Here is a 14460-nt window from a genome sequence, read left to right as displayed (position 1 = left end):
ATTAGTGAGCATAGCTTTCTGCTGCCATTCGCGTTTTGCAAAACCACTCCGCACTACTCCAAGATGCCCATAAATCTCGACCAATTTTGCTTCAAGGTCTTAACACACCATACATCTTCCTCTATCAGTCTCCCTCTTTCATCGTATTCCTCTTCAAATTCAAGATCCCAATCGACATATTCGTCTTTTGTCTTGACAAGACATTGGCTCTCTTTTGAATAAGCGTCACGTCCTTCCAATTTCCAACCTTTGCATGCAGCAATCCATACCGTTGCCGCCCATACAAGCCTTGCACTCTGACGCACGTCATGTGTGTCTGACTCAACCAACATTCTGTCTACAGGAATGGCGCGAATGAGATCAGGAGCCGTGCTAGATCGGCCGGTTATCAAAATGGAAGGGGAGGCGTAAAGGTTTGGAAGCTGTTTCTGTGAGCATTAAATCAGTCAGCCTGAATGCGTTTGGTGAGGTTGTGGTCGTTTGATACGATAAAGAGATGGATAGATAAAAGACAACACGTACTATAGCCTGACTAAAGAATGCTGGACTCCAAGAGCCAGCAGAATGAAGATCAATGTTGATTCTTGAGATAAAGCCCGCCCCGTGCTTTTCCTTCATTTCTACAAGAGCTTCCAGAGTTGGACCTAACTTTGATCAGATATTTCATTTTTCTTCACTAGACACGTACCAGGACAAGCGACACTGTGCAAGCTCATCGGCAGTCCCAGCTCAATCGCAATCTCCATCTGTATTCGTAATATCTCCCTCTGGTGGCCCATCGGAACCTTGAACGGCGTTAAGCGCTTCCACTCTTGCTCGTCCTGCTCAGAGAATGACTCGCAGCTGCAGCCAGCACCATCCGCATGGCAATCTTCCGTGGTACAATGTGGTAAGGGCTGCTTCTGCTGTTGGAAATCCGGGTGGAGATGTCTGGCAGACACCGGCCACCGCAAACGGGCAGAGCTGTCCAAGCCCACTTCACCGAGCATGGTAGGCCTACCTGAGTCCCTGCTACACTTCAGGTCACGTTTCAACCCATCACACAAAAGTGCAAATGGCACTGGATCCGGCAGGAAAGGCAAGAGTTGTCCCAACAGATGCGCCGAGGCAGTGCTGCAGGAGGGCTGAAGGAAGAGCGACGAGTAGTGTTGCCACTTGCAAGGGAGATTGTCAAGAGGGTGCAGAGTGTACCTATGGGTAAACCATGGATGGTAACCTAATTGAGAAACATCAATGCCTTTATAATATTGTCTGTACCAAACGCACCGAAACAAGCAACAACCTCGACGCTGTTGGACTCCTTTGATGGCACATTCTGTAACCTTTCGACACTCAACTTCTTCACCTTTTCCTGATCCTCTGGCACAGTGGCCATTGCAGCAATTCCTCTTAGCGGTACATCTTGATACACTTGTCGTGAATGGAAAAGATCAGTAGGATGACAATGTGCATCTGTGACTGAAAACTTAAGCAAACGCTTGTTACGTAACCACTCACGATGGGCGAGAATACTGGCCGGTGGCAGACTAATCCGCTCCCAGTCTGGTAAAAAGTCACCTGGCTTAGACATGAAGAGTAGTGGACATATGAACAGTAGTAGATAGAGATGCAAAGATAATTGTTATGTTACGTAACGTCGTGCCTGACATACCTACTGTTGTTCCAGTTGAACATTTTGAATAACGCACAGACCGCCGATAGACAATGAAAACAGTAGACGGTGTGCACGGACCGTATATCGGGTTGCGTAGACGTCCGTTGGGAGGTCGCTTTGAAACAAAACCGTCCACCTCCACTTTTTGACTTTTCACTCCTTTGTTTCTTTCCTTTCTCTCATCTATTTAGACAACATTCAAAAGAACCCAGCTTTTTCTGTCTTTCTTCAATCAACCATCACATTCAGAATGGCTACAACTGTCATGCAGAACGGACAGGCTCCAGCAGCAGTAGAGAAGCAGAGTCAGGCGCAGCCGCAGGAGCGCACGACAAGAGGCACGTCGTCGTCTGCGCCGAGAAAGGTCAGGTTTGATGTTGGTAAGTAGAATGAGTGGGATATTTGTGTTTTGACCAGCTGTCAGGCAATGCGTACCATGTGACGGATGTTATTGGAGAAGGTGCCTATGGCGTCGTTGCGTCTGCTGTCCACCGCCTCTCGGGATCCAAAGTTGCCATCAAGAAGATTGCCCCTTTTGACCATTCGATGTTTGCGCTTCGGACGCTGCGAGAATTGAAGCTGTTGAAATACTTTGCCGAGAAGGGCCTGAGTGATAATATCATCACGGTCTTGGATATTGTTAAGCCTAAGACATTCGAGTCTTTCAAGGAGGGTAGGTGATTACATAGATTTGTCGTGAGCTAGCTAATCGTTTTCTAGTGTATCTGGTTCAAGAGCTGCTCGAGACCGACCTTCATAGGGTGATTCGAACACAAGACCTTTCGGACGATCACTCTCAATACTTTATATACCAGACCTGTCGTGCTCTTAAAGCTTTGCACTCCGCCGAGAGTATGTAGAGCTTGAGCATTGGCTTTTTGCTATGCTGACATGCGGTCCTAGTCATTCACCGTGACCTGAAACCTTCCAACCTCCTGCTCAACGCAAACTGTGATCTCAAAGTATGCGATTTTGGTCTTGCCCGCTCCACACAGACTGCATTTCCCGTTGATGGTGGTAACAACGGCTTTATGACTGAGTGTAAGTTACCTACAGCAAAACATGCTTATCTATGCTTATGCTTGACAGATGTTGCTACCCGATGGTACCGAGCACCAGAGGTCATGCTCTCCTTTAGAATGTATACCAAGGTACATGCTCATAGTCTTTGAACTTTTAACTTTTTTTTCTAACATGACGTAGTCAATTGACGTTTGGTCCATTGGTTGCATTTTGGCCGAGATGCTCAGTGGTAAACCCCTATTCCCTGGGAAGGATTAGTCAGTTTACTTTACGCTACTCGCCTTCGCTTGCCATGAGCTAACATCCTTCTCAGCCACCATCAACTTGCTCTCATCTTGGATGTGCTTGGTACGCCTAGCCTTGACGATTTCCACGCAATCACATCAAAGCGTTCGAAGGATTATATCCGCTCTTTACCGTACGTGAAGCGCCCTAAACTGTTCCTGTTATTTAGGCTGATGAGTATACAGATTCCGAAAGAAGAAGACTTTCCAAAGCTTGTTCCCACATGCTAGTCCTCAAGCTATTGACTTTTTAACAAAGACATTAACTTGTTCGTGTAATCGGTACATTGAATCGAAATTGTGGGCTAACTTTGATGTAGTTGACCCACGCAACCGATACACTGTTGAGCAATGTCTCTCCCACCCTTACCTCGAAGCTTACCACGACCCCGCCGATGAGCCAAGTACCGAACCATTGGACCCTTCTTTCTTTGAATTTGACATGAAAAAAGACAACATCAGCAGAGAAGAGCTGAAAACATTATTGTACGAAGAAATCATGTCTTTCGAGCCCATGTTTTCGTAACGCAGACGAGGGATCTGGATAATCTTGAAAAAGTGAATATATACATTGTAGTGTAGATACCAATCTTGTTGACTCCTGCGAAGTAATATAGAGGCATCTTGGAGCATACACTTGTAGATGAGAAGAGATTGTTGTGACACAGAACTATGATCTTTCTGTACATCTTCTTCTCGTATTTTTATGGACTTGACTGAGACTTTTATGAATTGCATTGATTTTGATGTTGTCCATCTTAGCAAACTACAATTATGGTAGAGTGTATAAACATGATTGATTTGGAAAGCTCCTTGTGTTTGTCATATAGGTGCATAGTCTTCAACCGCACTCAATTGTTAGGATTTGGAACTCTGCACCTCTATACCGCAGAGATTTTTGCCTTCTTCGCTGTCGAAGGCAGGTTGTGGCTGTGGTTATGATCATGAGAATGACCATTTGCCTCTTCCTCTTCTGCATCCATTGGGTCAACCCAGGCTTCCCAACCATCTAAAAAGGTAAAAGAGAAGTGTCAATTTTGCTCCTTTATCAAGATGAGAATTGAACTCACCGTCAAACAGGTTCAGCATTTTTTCAATCTTTTTGTCTTTGGAAAAGCGAGAGTTCATAATCTACAAATGTGTTATTGGCAGTTTTCCCAACATGGAGCCAGAACCATATACCTTTTCCCATTGTGACCATTCTTTGTCGTTTAATAAAGCATCATCCAAAGTTTTTGTAATGAGATCTTTATCGAAATTCTGACCGATAATGACGACTGTTGTGAAAGATGAGTGGTCTGATGACAGAAAGTATATTACAACTCACGTTCTTGGCGACCTACATTTCAGCGAACCAGGGATAGACCAAAGAAATTTTAATTCTCAGCGAAAAAGAAGAACACTTCATACAAGAAGACTCACGGTCGCCCCATTTTCCCATGAAATCCAATTTTATAGCATCAATTACTTCCTTGTCGCCGCCTCCTGGCCATTCGTCCTCTGGTACACAACACATCCATGGCCCGCCGCCATTTATAGTAAACATAATCTGCACCGAGTCAGAAAAACCGTTGCCACTATTTCATAACTCAACCCACACCAGCCTGTGACCATTCACCATGCACCCCTGGTCTCGTAGCTAACCAGACAAAACCTTTACTTCTAAGTACGCCTTTCCAGACCGGGCTTTCTTTCTTGTTCTTTGCCCGTGCCGGAAGATCAAGTTCTTCCTTTTCTTTCTGCATTCGCTCCCAGAGTTGTTTTTTTGCTTCTTCCTCGTCAAGCTCCAACCCGTCATCATCGTCATTCTCGCTATCATCGTCCGAGTCTTCATCATCTTCCTCCACAGTGGTCTGGAGAACACAAAATGGCTTAGAGACGAGATCCCAGAGTCTGTGCGGATGAAATGGTCGGCGAGCGGTGTAAACAAAAGATCCGATGCCATATCTTTATTGACGTTAGTTACTGGGCAGACAGGTTGGTCTACAATCGACTAACTCCAGTGTCTCAGGTTTTGGGACCATTTTCTTCCTTCCTTCGGCATCAGTAATTTCCATTAGTGTATTCTCTCGAAGAGATTGTAACCATCCTGCGCCCATGGCTGCGGTCGAGAAATCAAAGAGTCGGGTGTTGAGGATCTCAGTTAGAGGAACTTTAGAATATGTTGTTTGAATAACTTTCGCCGTTCTATCATGAGAGCAAGTAATGGGTGAGCAAACCAATCTTTGCAAGCGTGTCGACATACGGATTTAGAGTTTTAATGACACCTTCAATCTGAGCGACAATATCTTTGTTAACCATGTCTGTCTTGTTGAGAAGAATGACATTTGCAAATTCAATCTGATCAGTGAGCCTATGAGAATCATCAGTTTGTGTTTCAAAGGAGAAAGCTTTCATATACAGGTCGGTAATGTTTTTTTCATCCTCTGGAGCTACCTCTTTGTCTCGATCAGATACAAAATCCGTGGTATCGAAATCAGAAAGAAAAGTTGTAGCATCTACAACCGAGACACAACAGTCTAGCCTTGCGACTTTGCTCAAACCACCTGCATGGATCAACTCGGCGAGCCTTCTTTTGCCTTGGACAGTAGTGGAAGCATCCTCAGGAAGGGATTCAAGAATCTCTTCAATTGTGCCGTCGCCCATAGTGGATGCGAATTCCGTTGTGAATGTTTCGGCTACCTGAATGGGCTCAGAGATACCAGAAGACTCAATGATAAGATAACTAAGTAAAAGGTTAGCCCCTTGATAGACCTGATTCAAAATAACCAAGACATACTCGTAAGATCCTGCTTCTGCAAGATTGGCAATTTCCTCAAGGAGATCGGCTCGGAGAGTACAACAAATACAGCCTATCATGAGTAAGCTCAATCAGAGTGGTATCACAAGTTATTATACCGTTTTGCATCTGAACAACTTTCTCTTCCTTGTGAGTGAGTTTGTGATTATTGATCAAGGCTGCATCGATCTGACCGTTATATAACGTCAGCTCAAATGAGGCAAACCAGACAGACACATACGTTTAAAGAGCCCATGTCGTTAACGACAACGGCACACCTCAACCCATGGTCTTTGGATCTGAGGATATATGACAAAAGTGTGGTCTTCCCGCTTCCCAAGAACCCACTCAGAAGAGTGACTGGGAGACGCTTGTCCTCTTCAGTAGCTACAGGCATAATGTTTCAACTATCAAGTTTTGAATAGAGAAAATTTTTTTAGCCAAAAACACATACACCTTTTCTTTTATACTCTTGAAGAAAGAACGTCAACAGTTGCTGCCTAACAGAGGACCTGCCCGGTTGCAATCCCTCCAATATCATTGGCTCTGGTATCCGTCAGCATCTTGCTGTATCAACACTTCGCTACATCTACAGTCTAATTGAAAATTATAATAACGAATGGGAAAATGGCCAAATATAATGAGGACTTAACGGTCGACTGACTGTAATAAATAAATAAAAAAGTGGAGGTGGTACACGATTTAATTCCTAGACCTAGTTCCTGGACGTTATCTATTACGTCAGCAGTTAGTATTCTGCTCTCTTATCCAAATGTAACAAATCTACCATTTTTCCTAATAATCTGCTGTGTCATAAAACTTATATAAGAAGAGTTGAACAGCATAGTTGTTATTCGTATAGGTCCTCTTGGGATCATGTTTTATGTTCAAACAACTGTCCAGCCTGCTCGTCTTTTTGTAAACATCCGTCGTTTGGGAGTTATTTCTGTTGATGAGAAAGAAAGATTTATCGGGCGGTTTCCATCGATATGGAGGTCAGCAATCCACCGCAAACACTACTCAGGTGCTTCTACCTCCTCGGTCAGAGATATATTGAAGAGGATGGATGAGCTTAATACTCGGGTTTCTGCTGAGAATTCGAAGACCAGGAAGCAAAGGATTATCGCAGAGTATCCCGAGCTTAGGCAGCTCTTGGAATTGTACGTAAGATTCCAACGTCTATATTAAGGAATCTTGGTGGCAGACGCTTACTCTTCCTAAAGCGTGTATAATCCAGAGCATCGAATGTTTCTTTCGTCTGCTGCCTTGACCACATACATTTCCAAATTACTACCATCAGCCCCTGCATCCGTCCCTTCTCCAGTAACCCTCGTTGATCTTTTTGATCTCTTATCAACCCGAAGAGTGACTGGAAACAAAGCCAAAGAGACTGCTAGAGTCTTCTTACAACGAGAGATGGTTTTGGATGACAAGAGGCTAACTGATGTGTTTGGAAAGCTATTGGATAGAAATCTCGCCAGCGGATTCGGCGCAAAAACTTTGAAAGATGTTCCTTGGACATCTCCTTCAGAACGTCTTGTGGCAACACCTCTTATACCTGCTTCTCCCGCAGAGGAATCACATTTATCTTCCAACGTTTTACAGGCAAAACAACCATCGTCGATACCCTCCTTATCTCGATCTGGTGAAACCACCCCGATACTTCCAGGCTTCGGCAGTTTGGATAAGTTTGAAGTTTCCCTAGGCAAGAGCATCACCCCCCCATTTTCGTCCTTGTTCAAATCGCCTCACGATATTTGGTACGCTTCTCGAAAACTGGACGGAGTCCGTTGCCTCACTTTTCTCGACTTTTTCTGTCCTTTTAAGGAATCGACAGCCGGCTCTAGCATAACTCCCCAGCTGTTCTCTTCACACTGTGTCTCTCGTTCTGGTAATCCTTTTTTGTCACTGTCTAGGCTCCAATCACAATTGTCATACCTTGCATCTTTTCCGCCTCTTTCAGAATGGCTATCCCGCGACTCCACAAATATTGCTGCAACTACGACAGGATGCATCAAACGTCTCGTCTTGGATGGTGAGGTTTGTTTGATGCGACCAAAAACTCCAGAAGAAATAGAAAAAGCTCAGCCTCGAGATGATGGAAGCTCCAAAAGTTTATCTGATAGTATGTGGATTGCAGGAGACCGTTTTATTGAAGATTTTTCGGGTACTGTGTCTGCCGTGAGAAGGCAAGGTACGATTGAGCACCTGAGTTACTTTCTGTTCGATGTGCTGTCCTGGGGGGAAGTATCTACAAAAGGAGCTCTACCTTCTCCTCTCGGTAAATCATTCAGCCAACGGATAGAAGATGTTAGCTCTCTTGGTCAATGGCTGGACGATACTTTAGAGAAACAAGGCATATCCAAGGAGAATAGGATAGTCCGAGATCTGGTTCAAGTTCAAGTCAAGAAGGAAGAAGATGTAGAAGAGATGGTAGAAAGAGCGGCCAATGAAGGTTGGGAAGGATTGATATTCAGAAAAGATAATGTCTACAAAGGCAAGCGCTCGTAGGTTCCCTTTTGCCTCCTTTTGCTTCATTGTCCAGCCGCTGATGCTCTGTATGAAGGACTGACATACGAAAATTCAAAAAGTGGCAGGACGCAGAATACACAGTAGAGTCTTTCGACACTTCCAACATGCGTTTAGCCGTCTCTGGGACATTTTCCGAGTATAAAGCCCTGTCAAATATCTGGATTTCTCACAAAGGTCACCCAGTCTCCGTAGGTTCCGGTTTTACAGCTCAACAAAGATTAAGATGGGTTGAACATCCGGAGGAGATCTTGGGAAAAGTTGTCACAGTCGAATTCTTTGAAGAATGCGAAGCTCAAGACAGAAAAGGAAAAGGAGACGAAGGCAAAAGTCTGAGATTTCCCAGGATTAAGGCTGTTTGGGACAAGCAAAGAGAGATTTAAAGTACATCAGAAACACAACAGCTATACGTCAATCTACTAGGCTTCATTAGTGTCGCGATAGAAACCGCCGCCATCAATGGATTCTTCCATGTATGTGAGCAAATGACGATTTCAACAATGCATAGAAGACCAACCCTTTCTCACTAATTCCAATGTGATCATTGTCCCAAACTCTCACCCTTTTCGGTAAAACTCTCTGGCGCATTAAGTCCAACCCTTCTAGCTGTAGCCGCCACTTTTTCTTGTTGGGTCATTCCATGAACAGGGTTATATCTCTTCAACAGATCCTGAGGATTACATGCTATCAATGTATCCCCAAGCAATCTCAAACAGTTAAACATACAGCGTGAATCCGATTCGCCCGCAAAAAGTCTCTAGTTTCTAAGAGCGCCCTTGATAGTGTCTTGGGATTGGAGGAGGTATCTATAAGGGCTCGTATATGGTTTTGTACAGATGGATTTCGAGTCGCTCTCAAAGTATGAGACTGCGTCTAGATCAGCCAGATACGGGTCGGCTGGAGGCAACAACGGCTTTTACACACGGAAAGACGAAGTTCTCGTAGAATGGATCGATAGAGATGGGTTATACGGGGTTGAGACATATCAAAGACGATAATTATAACCACCAAAGGATCAAGAAATGCAACTTCTAGGTTATCTACAATCATCACGTGACTTTGTGGCTAGAATTAGTTTACTGTTGTATATACCAGATATCAGCCAGCGTCCACTTCAAAATTGTTTATCAATGATCTTTGTCTTTTCAAAGTTCAGAAGAACTCAAGTAGCTTGAAAATGGCAGAACAGACGAAGCCACGGCGTAAGGTAGGCCGTAAATCTTGCAAGATTATTCTTATTTCCTATAACACTCTACTACCAGGTCACATCCCGAGTAAACACTACTCCTACCTCATCTCCTTCTATCTCAAGCTCTACTTACCACCCGGCAACGCGAGCGAAAGTCGATCTCAGCGATATCGCTACTCCTATAGCAATCGGAAGATCACCATTGAAATCAACTTCTTCAAATTCTTCCTTGAAGTCTCATCTATCGACCTCAACCTCAATTTCCCATGCACGTTCTCCTGTACCACAAAACTTCTCACCTAGATCTTACAACCAGCGCGCGATAGCACAGTCTTCTCACCTGACCACCTCTACCTCACCAACTCGATCTGATAGGTCGCCTGGAATGGCCTCGAGTACGACAAGAACTCCTGTAGCACGCGTAAGAGCCGCTGTATCAGTGATCGATAGAAGCGGTAACTCCAAGACCCATTCTGCTTCACGTAGTGAATTTGACTTGCAACTAGACAATCCGGAAGTTCAAAATAAAAAAAATACAGTTGATAAAGCATCTGCTTCTTCCCAGATTGCTTCTCGTACTCGAGCGCACTCGTTGCGTAGTACATTGAGTGGAATTACTGATCGTTCCCCAATTGCTCATGTTAAATCAAACGCCAAAAATGCAACCTCTCCCGACCTTACTGCATCAGATCGTTCTTGCGAGGGCTTGGGAAATTCGCCTCTTTCACTTAGCAAATCTAATCATTCAGTGAATATTCTAGGAGTAGACGGTGCTTTCTCAACCTCTCCTCAGACCCCTGAAACTAGTCCCGAACGGCCTCCAACCCAATCTCAGTACCCCTATCTTCAACCTCTCGCGCTTGAAAGGATGTCTTCGGGAGAATCGCATATTTATTCAAGGCAGCATCTAGCTCACCTAATCCCTCATCCGACAGCCTCGGCGCCAACATCGCCGGTTCCTTTTACTAAACTTGAATCAGGTGGTGTGTTCACTACTCTTCATGCTCGAAATGGTTCAAGGAGCCGCCTTCCATCGCACCCATTATCGAAATTTCCTCCTCCATTACCGCTTCCTCCCACAAGCCCCGAGCTTCGCCCAATTGCTCTTCCCGCCCTCACTCCAGCACGAACATCATCCGAGCAATCTCAATCTGTTTCCAGCCAGACGCTTCTCAGTTTGTCGGACGGAAGAGACAGTGACACTGGAAGTGAAGGACAATCAAACGTTTCGCTTGCCACACCGTCAAGATATGAACATCAGAACCAGGGTACGAAGAAAGTTGCAACCAATCATTCTGCATCATCGGAGGAATCTCTCTCTCATTTTACACAGATTAATGGAGACTTGAAAACCAATTGTGATAAAGATCAAGAAGTCGATGACATGTTATGTGCGGATGCGGAGGAGGCCAAAATCAAAAGAAAAGCATGTTTCAATTGTTTGAAAATGATTTAACAAACGCTGATAGATTTTACTTCAGAACAAAGATTTAAGTATATATAATGCCAGTTTGCTGGCTATTAATAAACGCCTCGAAGGTTTGTCTATTCTATTCTATCTTCTGCAGAGCAATTATGTTCTGTAGTTTTCCAAAAGCTATATGATTCATGTTGCAAGGAAGTATCAACGAACTAACGGCTATGTAGCTGCTATATCAAAACAACGCCGAGAAATCCTCAAGCTTCGCCGTCGCCTGCGAGAGACCATCCTCCATCCTCCACCCCATTCTCTTATGACTTTTTCATCCTCAATATCACCGCCTTCTTCCTCACACCCTCTGTCTCCTAGTATAGATCCGTTGGACCCTTCAGATATGGGGGAAGATGGCACAGAGTCGCATTTTGACGCTGAGATGTTAGATCCTCAGCTTGATGCCAGGTGGGAAAACGTGACGTCTCTGTTGAATGACATGAAAGAGCGAGCAGAGATTGCTGTTGAGAAGGGAAAGGAAGAATTGAAGCCAGGAGCAAGCAGAGTTTTGGAGTGGACCGAAATGGAAGAACAAGGTGAAGGTGAGGGCGATGCCAGCGTCGAGTCTATAGTTGAGACTTCTGTTAATCATGGGATGGAGAATGACACGAATGAACGGCCAAAACTATCGCTGTAATTTCAACACGCTTCAGGCAACATTGCTACCATAGATACGTAGACTAGGATTATCATGTTGTAGCTATACCATAAACTGCGCACCAAAGGATGTACTGTAGAATTATATCACTTTTGCCATGGCAATACAATACATTATAACGCAATTAATACCATAGGTAACGTGTGTTGTTATAAACGATAGATGCAGGGAACTATAAACTGGCATAATAAGTGAAGGTAATCATGCTATCTTGATTAAATCAAAGTCCAAACGTATTGTCCTTCAGACGTTTGTTTCCTATTAACAGTAGTGGATTTAGGGCAGGGCTAAGTAAGAGTTCCACTATGTTCAACGTGTCGGGTACTATTAGCCTTTGTCTCTTCTATCCTAGACAACTGTCTCTCAATCCTCTCACCGGCCAAACTCATGGCGAACTTGGATCTTTCACGGAACCAGGAGCCGTAATAGTAAAAGATATAAATGGGAACGGTGACAAATCCGGCAATAATAGCCAGAATAGTTGAGGGCCATTCGAGATGTAAACGGTATGAAGAGCCGCCTACATTGTTAAAGACTAACCAAGGATGAGCAAGAATAGAGACTTGAAAATTTCGACAAGTCTCACAAGGTGTAGAGTACATTGCAGCAATTCCAGCCAGGAAATCTCTGGCAAGGCCGTTGCCACCTGTAGCGGAAGCGGAATATGGCCCATATGCCGCAATCATGCTGTTTTTTGCGTCAATTTTTGTCCAAATTAGCTTGCGGAAAACTCACTAATCAATAGTAGACATATAGATGGCGTAGTTGGCGATACCGACAAGGACAGAAAAGATCATGGGTGCAATCCAATGTACATGGGGAGGACCAAGAGAAGTCCAGGCGAAACCAAAGAGACCGATGCACTCTAGGGGAGCGACTACAGCGATGTTGGCTCAAAAAGACCCAAGTTGAATGACTTACGGTACAAGAGAGGAGCAAGTCGCATTTCAGGTGCAGCAAGAGGATCTTCTTTGAGTACCTTGCGTTGCTTCATGAGAGGAGGAATATAGATAAAATAGGCAAGGGTGTAGCCTATCGCAATACTACATTTGACGGACTGTCAGACAGGTGCGGAGGACGAGAAGATCACTTACGGAACAAATGCCAATGCCATATGCTGTGTATCAAAACCCCATTGCTGATACACAGGAGTGAAAGCCTCCATAAAAGTAAAGATCAAGGCATCGCTGAAGCCAGAGAGCAAGGACAGACAAAGAACGATAGGCTCTCTCACAAACATTTCAAAAGGTCTCAAGAAAGTCTTGACCATCTCGTGAAGGGAAAACTTTTCCTTGAAAGTCTTGATTTCTGCAGGGCCATAGACATTTGGATGGCCAGCTTTTCTGCGTTTCTTTGCCTCCTGGTCAAGCAGAATGGTGGCTCGACTCTCTGGGACGATAAAGAAGTGAAGAAGCTGCACAAAGCCACCAAAAATTAACTGGGTCCAGCAAATCCAGCCCCTGTATACACACTTTACGTCAGTGACTATAAAGCGTACAAGACCTATTACTTACCAACTCAAGTTGGCCTGAATAAATGGTCCAACAATGGGGCCGATGATACTTCCCTACAAGCGTATGACAGTCAGCCCAGCCTCTTACTTTCTACACCTGCACGCACGCCAACAGATGCGAAAACGATATAGGCGACGGCCCATTGTTGATCGTTCGGATCGTAGAGATCAGCCACTGCAGAAAGTCAGAACAACGGCGATAAATCTCCAACGCATACCCATTCCCAAAGTCACCGATCCACCCGCAGACGATAACCCACCCAGGGCTCGCGCTACCAACACCGTACCAAAATTCGGAGCGAGCGCTGCAAGTATCTGCCAGACTACCACACTTCAGTCACAAGCCTCAACCTCAGAACATACTGTTGACCAGAAAGAGAGACATCTGTAACACTGGACGCCTACCAAGTTCCTCAGACCAAGGAGCCCAAGCCTTTACAAAACAAGTCAGCGACATCCCCACCATCCGCAAAACAACTCGCCTCACAGCCAAAAGCATACATGATTAGAAACAGCATCTGCCCAACTCTCGCCGTTTGCGCACTAACCCCAAACTTGTCTTGCAAAAAGCCGATACCGTTCGCATACACTGCAGCATTGTAGTTCATCGAACATTGGACGACAAAGATGACGGTAAGGGTCGTCCACTTTTTTCGGGTTGACCACGCGTAGCCAAGGCATTCGGGAGCCTCCTGCTCTTGCAAGATGTGTCGTCCGTCGTCCGTCTCACCTCGGCGATGCCTTGGACGCGCCGTCAACTCTTTCCCGTCGATCATGGCCGTTGCCTGCTCCTCCTTGCCTTGAGCGACGTGCGCTGGGTCATTTTTTTCATTTGCAGCCGTCTCTGTCGAAGAATTCTCCAACATCGAGATGGATCGCGGTGTGTCGTTCTCTCGCTCCATGTTGAATTGTCTGATGTCGAAAAAATGAACAATTGACAACACCTACAATGCTTCCTATTCTTTATCAGCCTTTTTATATAACCTGGCGGAAAAAGGAAACAAACCTATCTGGGGATACAATCTCACAGGTTGGCATAACGACTTCATTGTTATTATGATTAAGATTTATTAATAACTAAGAATTAAATTAAACAAGAGGATACAGAAATTCTATCGGCAAAAGGCGTTTATCTCTGACGTCATCGGTTTGTTACCGTCGGCAATGGTTTTATGTCAACAAGTCTTGAATAATATGGTGAAGGAGAAAAGTAAGGCGAGGATTTTGGCTGGGATTTTGGATGGGATTTTGGCTGGTATATACCAGAGTAGCCTCTCTGGATTCTAACTATAGAGGAGCAACGGAAAAGAGTGAGATGGCTTGGTGGTAGTTGTAGAGCGAGAGAGAGGAACCAAACAAA

The 14460-nt window shown here is 44.7% G+C and overlaps 7 protein-coding genes across 7 annotated transcripts; 3 read left to right on the top strand and 4 right to left on the bottom strand.

Moving 5' to 3' along the window:
• Positions 1-53: 53 nt before the first annotated feature.
• On the bottom strand, positions 54-1570 carry L203_102263 (uncharacterized protein; the record flags this gene model as incomplete). Its single annotated transcript, XM_066211690.1, has 5 exons — positions 54-428; positions 523-644; positions 689-1216; positions 1267-1452; positions 1498-1570. 5 exons carry the CDS (start codon positions 1568-1570, stop codon positions 54-56), a joined length of 1284 nt encoding a protein of 427 aa, XP_066067787.1.
• Positions 1571-1904: 334 nt separating this feature from the next.
• L203_102262 (uncharacterized protein) lies at positions 1905-3487 on the top strand (the record flags this gene model as incomplete). The annotated part of the gene is made up of 9 exons (XM_066211689.1): positions 1905-2034; positions 2079-2327; positions 2375-2506; positions 2558-2695; positions 2744-2805; positions 2858-2934; positions 2991-3095; positions 3148-3230; positions 3282-3487. 9 exons carry the CDS (start codon positions 1905-1907, stop codon positions 3485-3487), a joined length of 1182 nt encoding a protein of 393 aa, XP_066067786.1.
• Positions 3488-3842: 355 nt separating this feature from the next.
• Positions 3843-6303, bottom strand: L203_102261 (uncharacterized protein; the record flags this gene model as incomplete). The annotated part of the gene is made up of 13 exons (XM_066211688.1): positions 3843-3970; positions 4032-4092; positions 4144-4238; positions 4372-4510; positions 4560-4908; positions 4960-5148; positions 5207-5314; positions 5363-5686; positions 5741-5813; positions 5860-5929; positions 5982-6127; positions 6195-6201; positions 6253-6303. The coding sequence occupies 13 exons, from the start codon at positions 6301-6303 to the stop codon at positions 3843-3845; spliced, it is 1740 nt and encodes a 579-aa protein (XP_066067785.1).
• A 499-nt stretch (positions 6304-6802) lies between these two features.
• L203_102260 (uncharacterized protein) lies at positions 6803-8652 on the top strand (the record flags this gene model as incomplete). Its single annotated transcript, XM_066211687.1, has 3 exons — positions 6803-6900; positions 6964-8247; positions 8307-8652. 3 exons carry the CDS (start codon positions 6803-6805, stop codon positions 8650-8652), a joined length of 1728 nt encoding a protein of 575 aa, XP_066067784.1.
• A 36-nt stretch (positions 8653-8688) lies between these two features.
• L203_102259 (uncharacterized protein) lies at positions 8689-9253 on the bottom strand (the record flags this gene model as incomplete). The annotated part of the gene is made up of 5 exons (XM_066211686.1): positions 8689-8735; positions 8787-8795; positions 8846-8939; positions 8996-9136; positions 9194-9253. The coding sequence occupies 5 exons, from the start codon at positions 9251-9253 to the stop codon at positions 8689-8691; spliced, it is 351 nt and encodes a 116-aa protein (XP_066067783.1).
• Positions 9254-9446: 193 nt separating this feature from the next.
• L203_102258 (uncharacterized protein) lies at positions 9447-11566 on the top strand (the record flags this gene model as incomplete). The annotated part of the gene is made up of 4 exons (XM_066211685.1): positions 9447-9476; positions 9532-10884; positions 10940-10997; positions 11106-11566. 4 exons carry the CDS (start codon positions 9447-9449, stop codon positions 11564-11566), a joined length of 1902 nt encoding a protein of 633 aa, XP_066067782.1.
• Positions 11567-11874: 308 nt separating this feature from the next.
• On the bottom strand, positions 11875-14002 carry L203_102257 (uncharacterized protein; the record flags this gene model as incomplete). The annotated part of the gene is made up of 10 exons (XM_066211684.1): positions 11875-12122; positions 12174-12274; positions 12323-12464; positions 12509-12630; positions 12682-13047; positions 13102-13154; positions 13208-13275; positions 13319-13405; positions 13464-13533; positions 13583-14002. The coding sequence occupies 10 exons, from the start codon at positions 14000-14002 to the stop codon at positions 11875-11877; spliced, it is 1677 nt and encodes a 558-aa protein (XP_066067781.1).
• Positions 14003-14460: the final 458 nt, after the last annotated feature.

Source organism: Cryptococcus depauperatus, chromosome 2 (genome assembly GCF_001720195.1).
Source record: "Cryptococcus depauperatus CBS 7841 chromosome 2, complete sequence".
NCBI lineage: Eukaryota > Fungi > Basidiomycota > Tremellomycetes > Tremellales > Cryptococcaceae > Cryptococcus > Cryptococcus depauperatus.
Note: the sequence above shows the minus strand (reverse complement) of the source record. Positions and strands in the feature narration are given on the sequence as shown.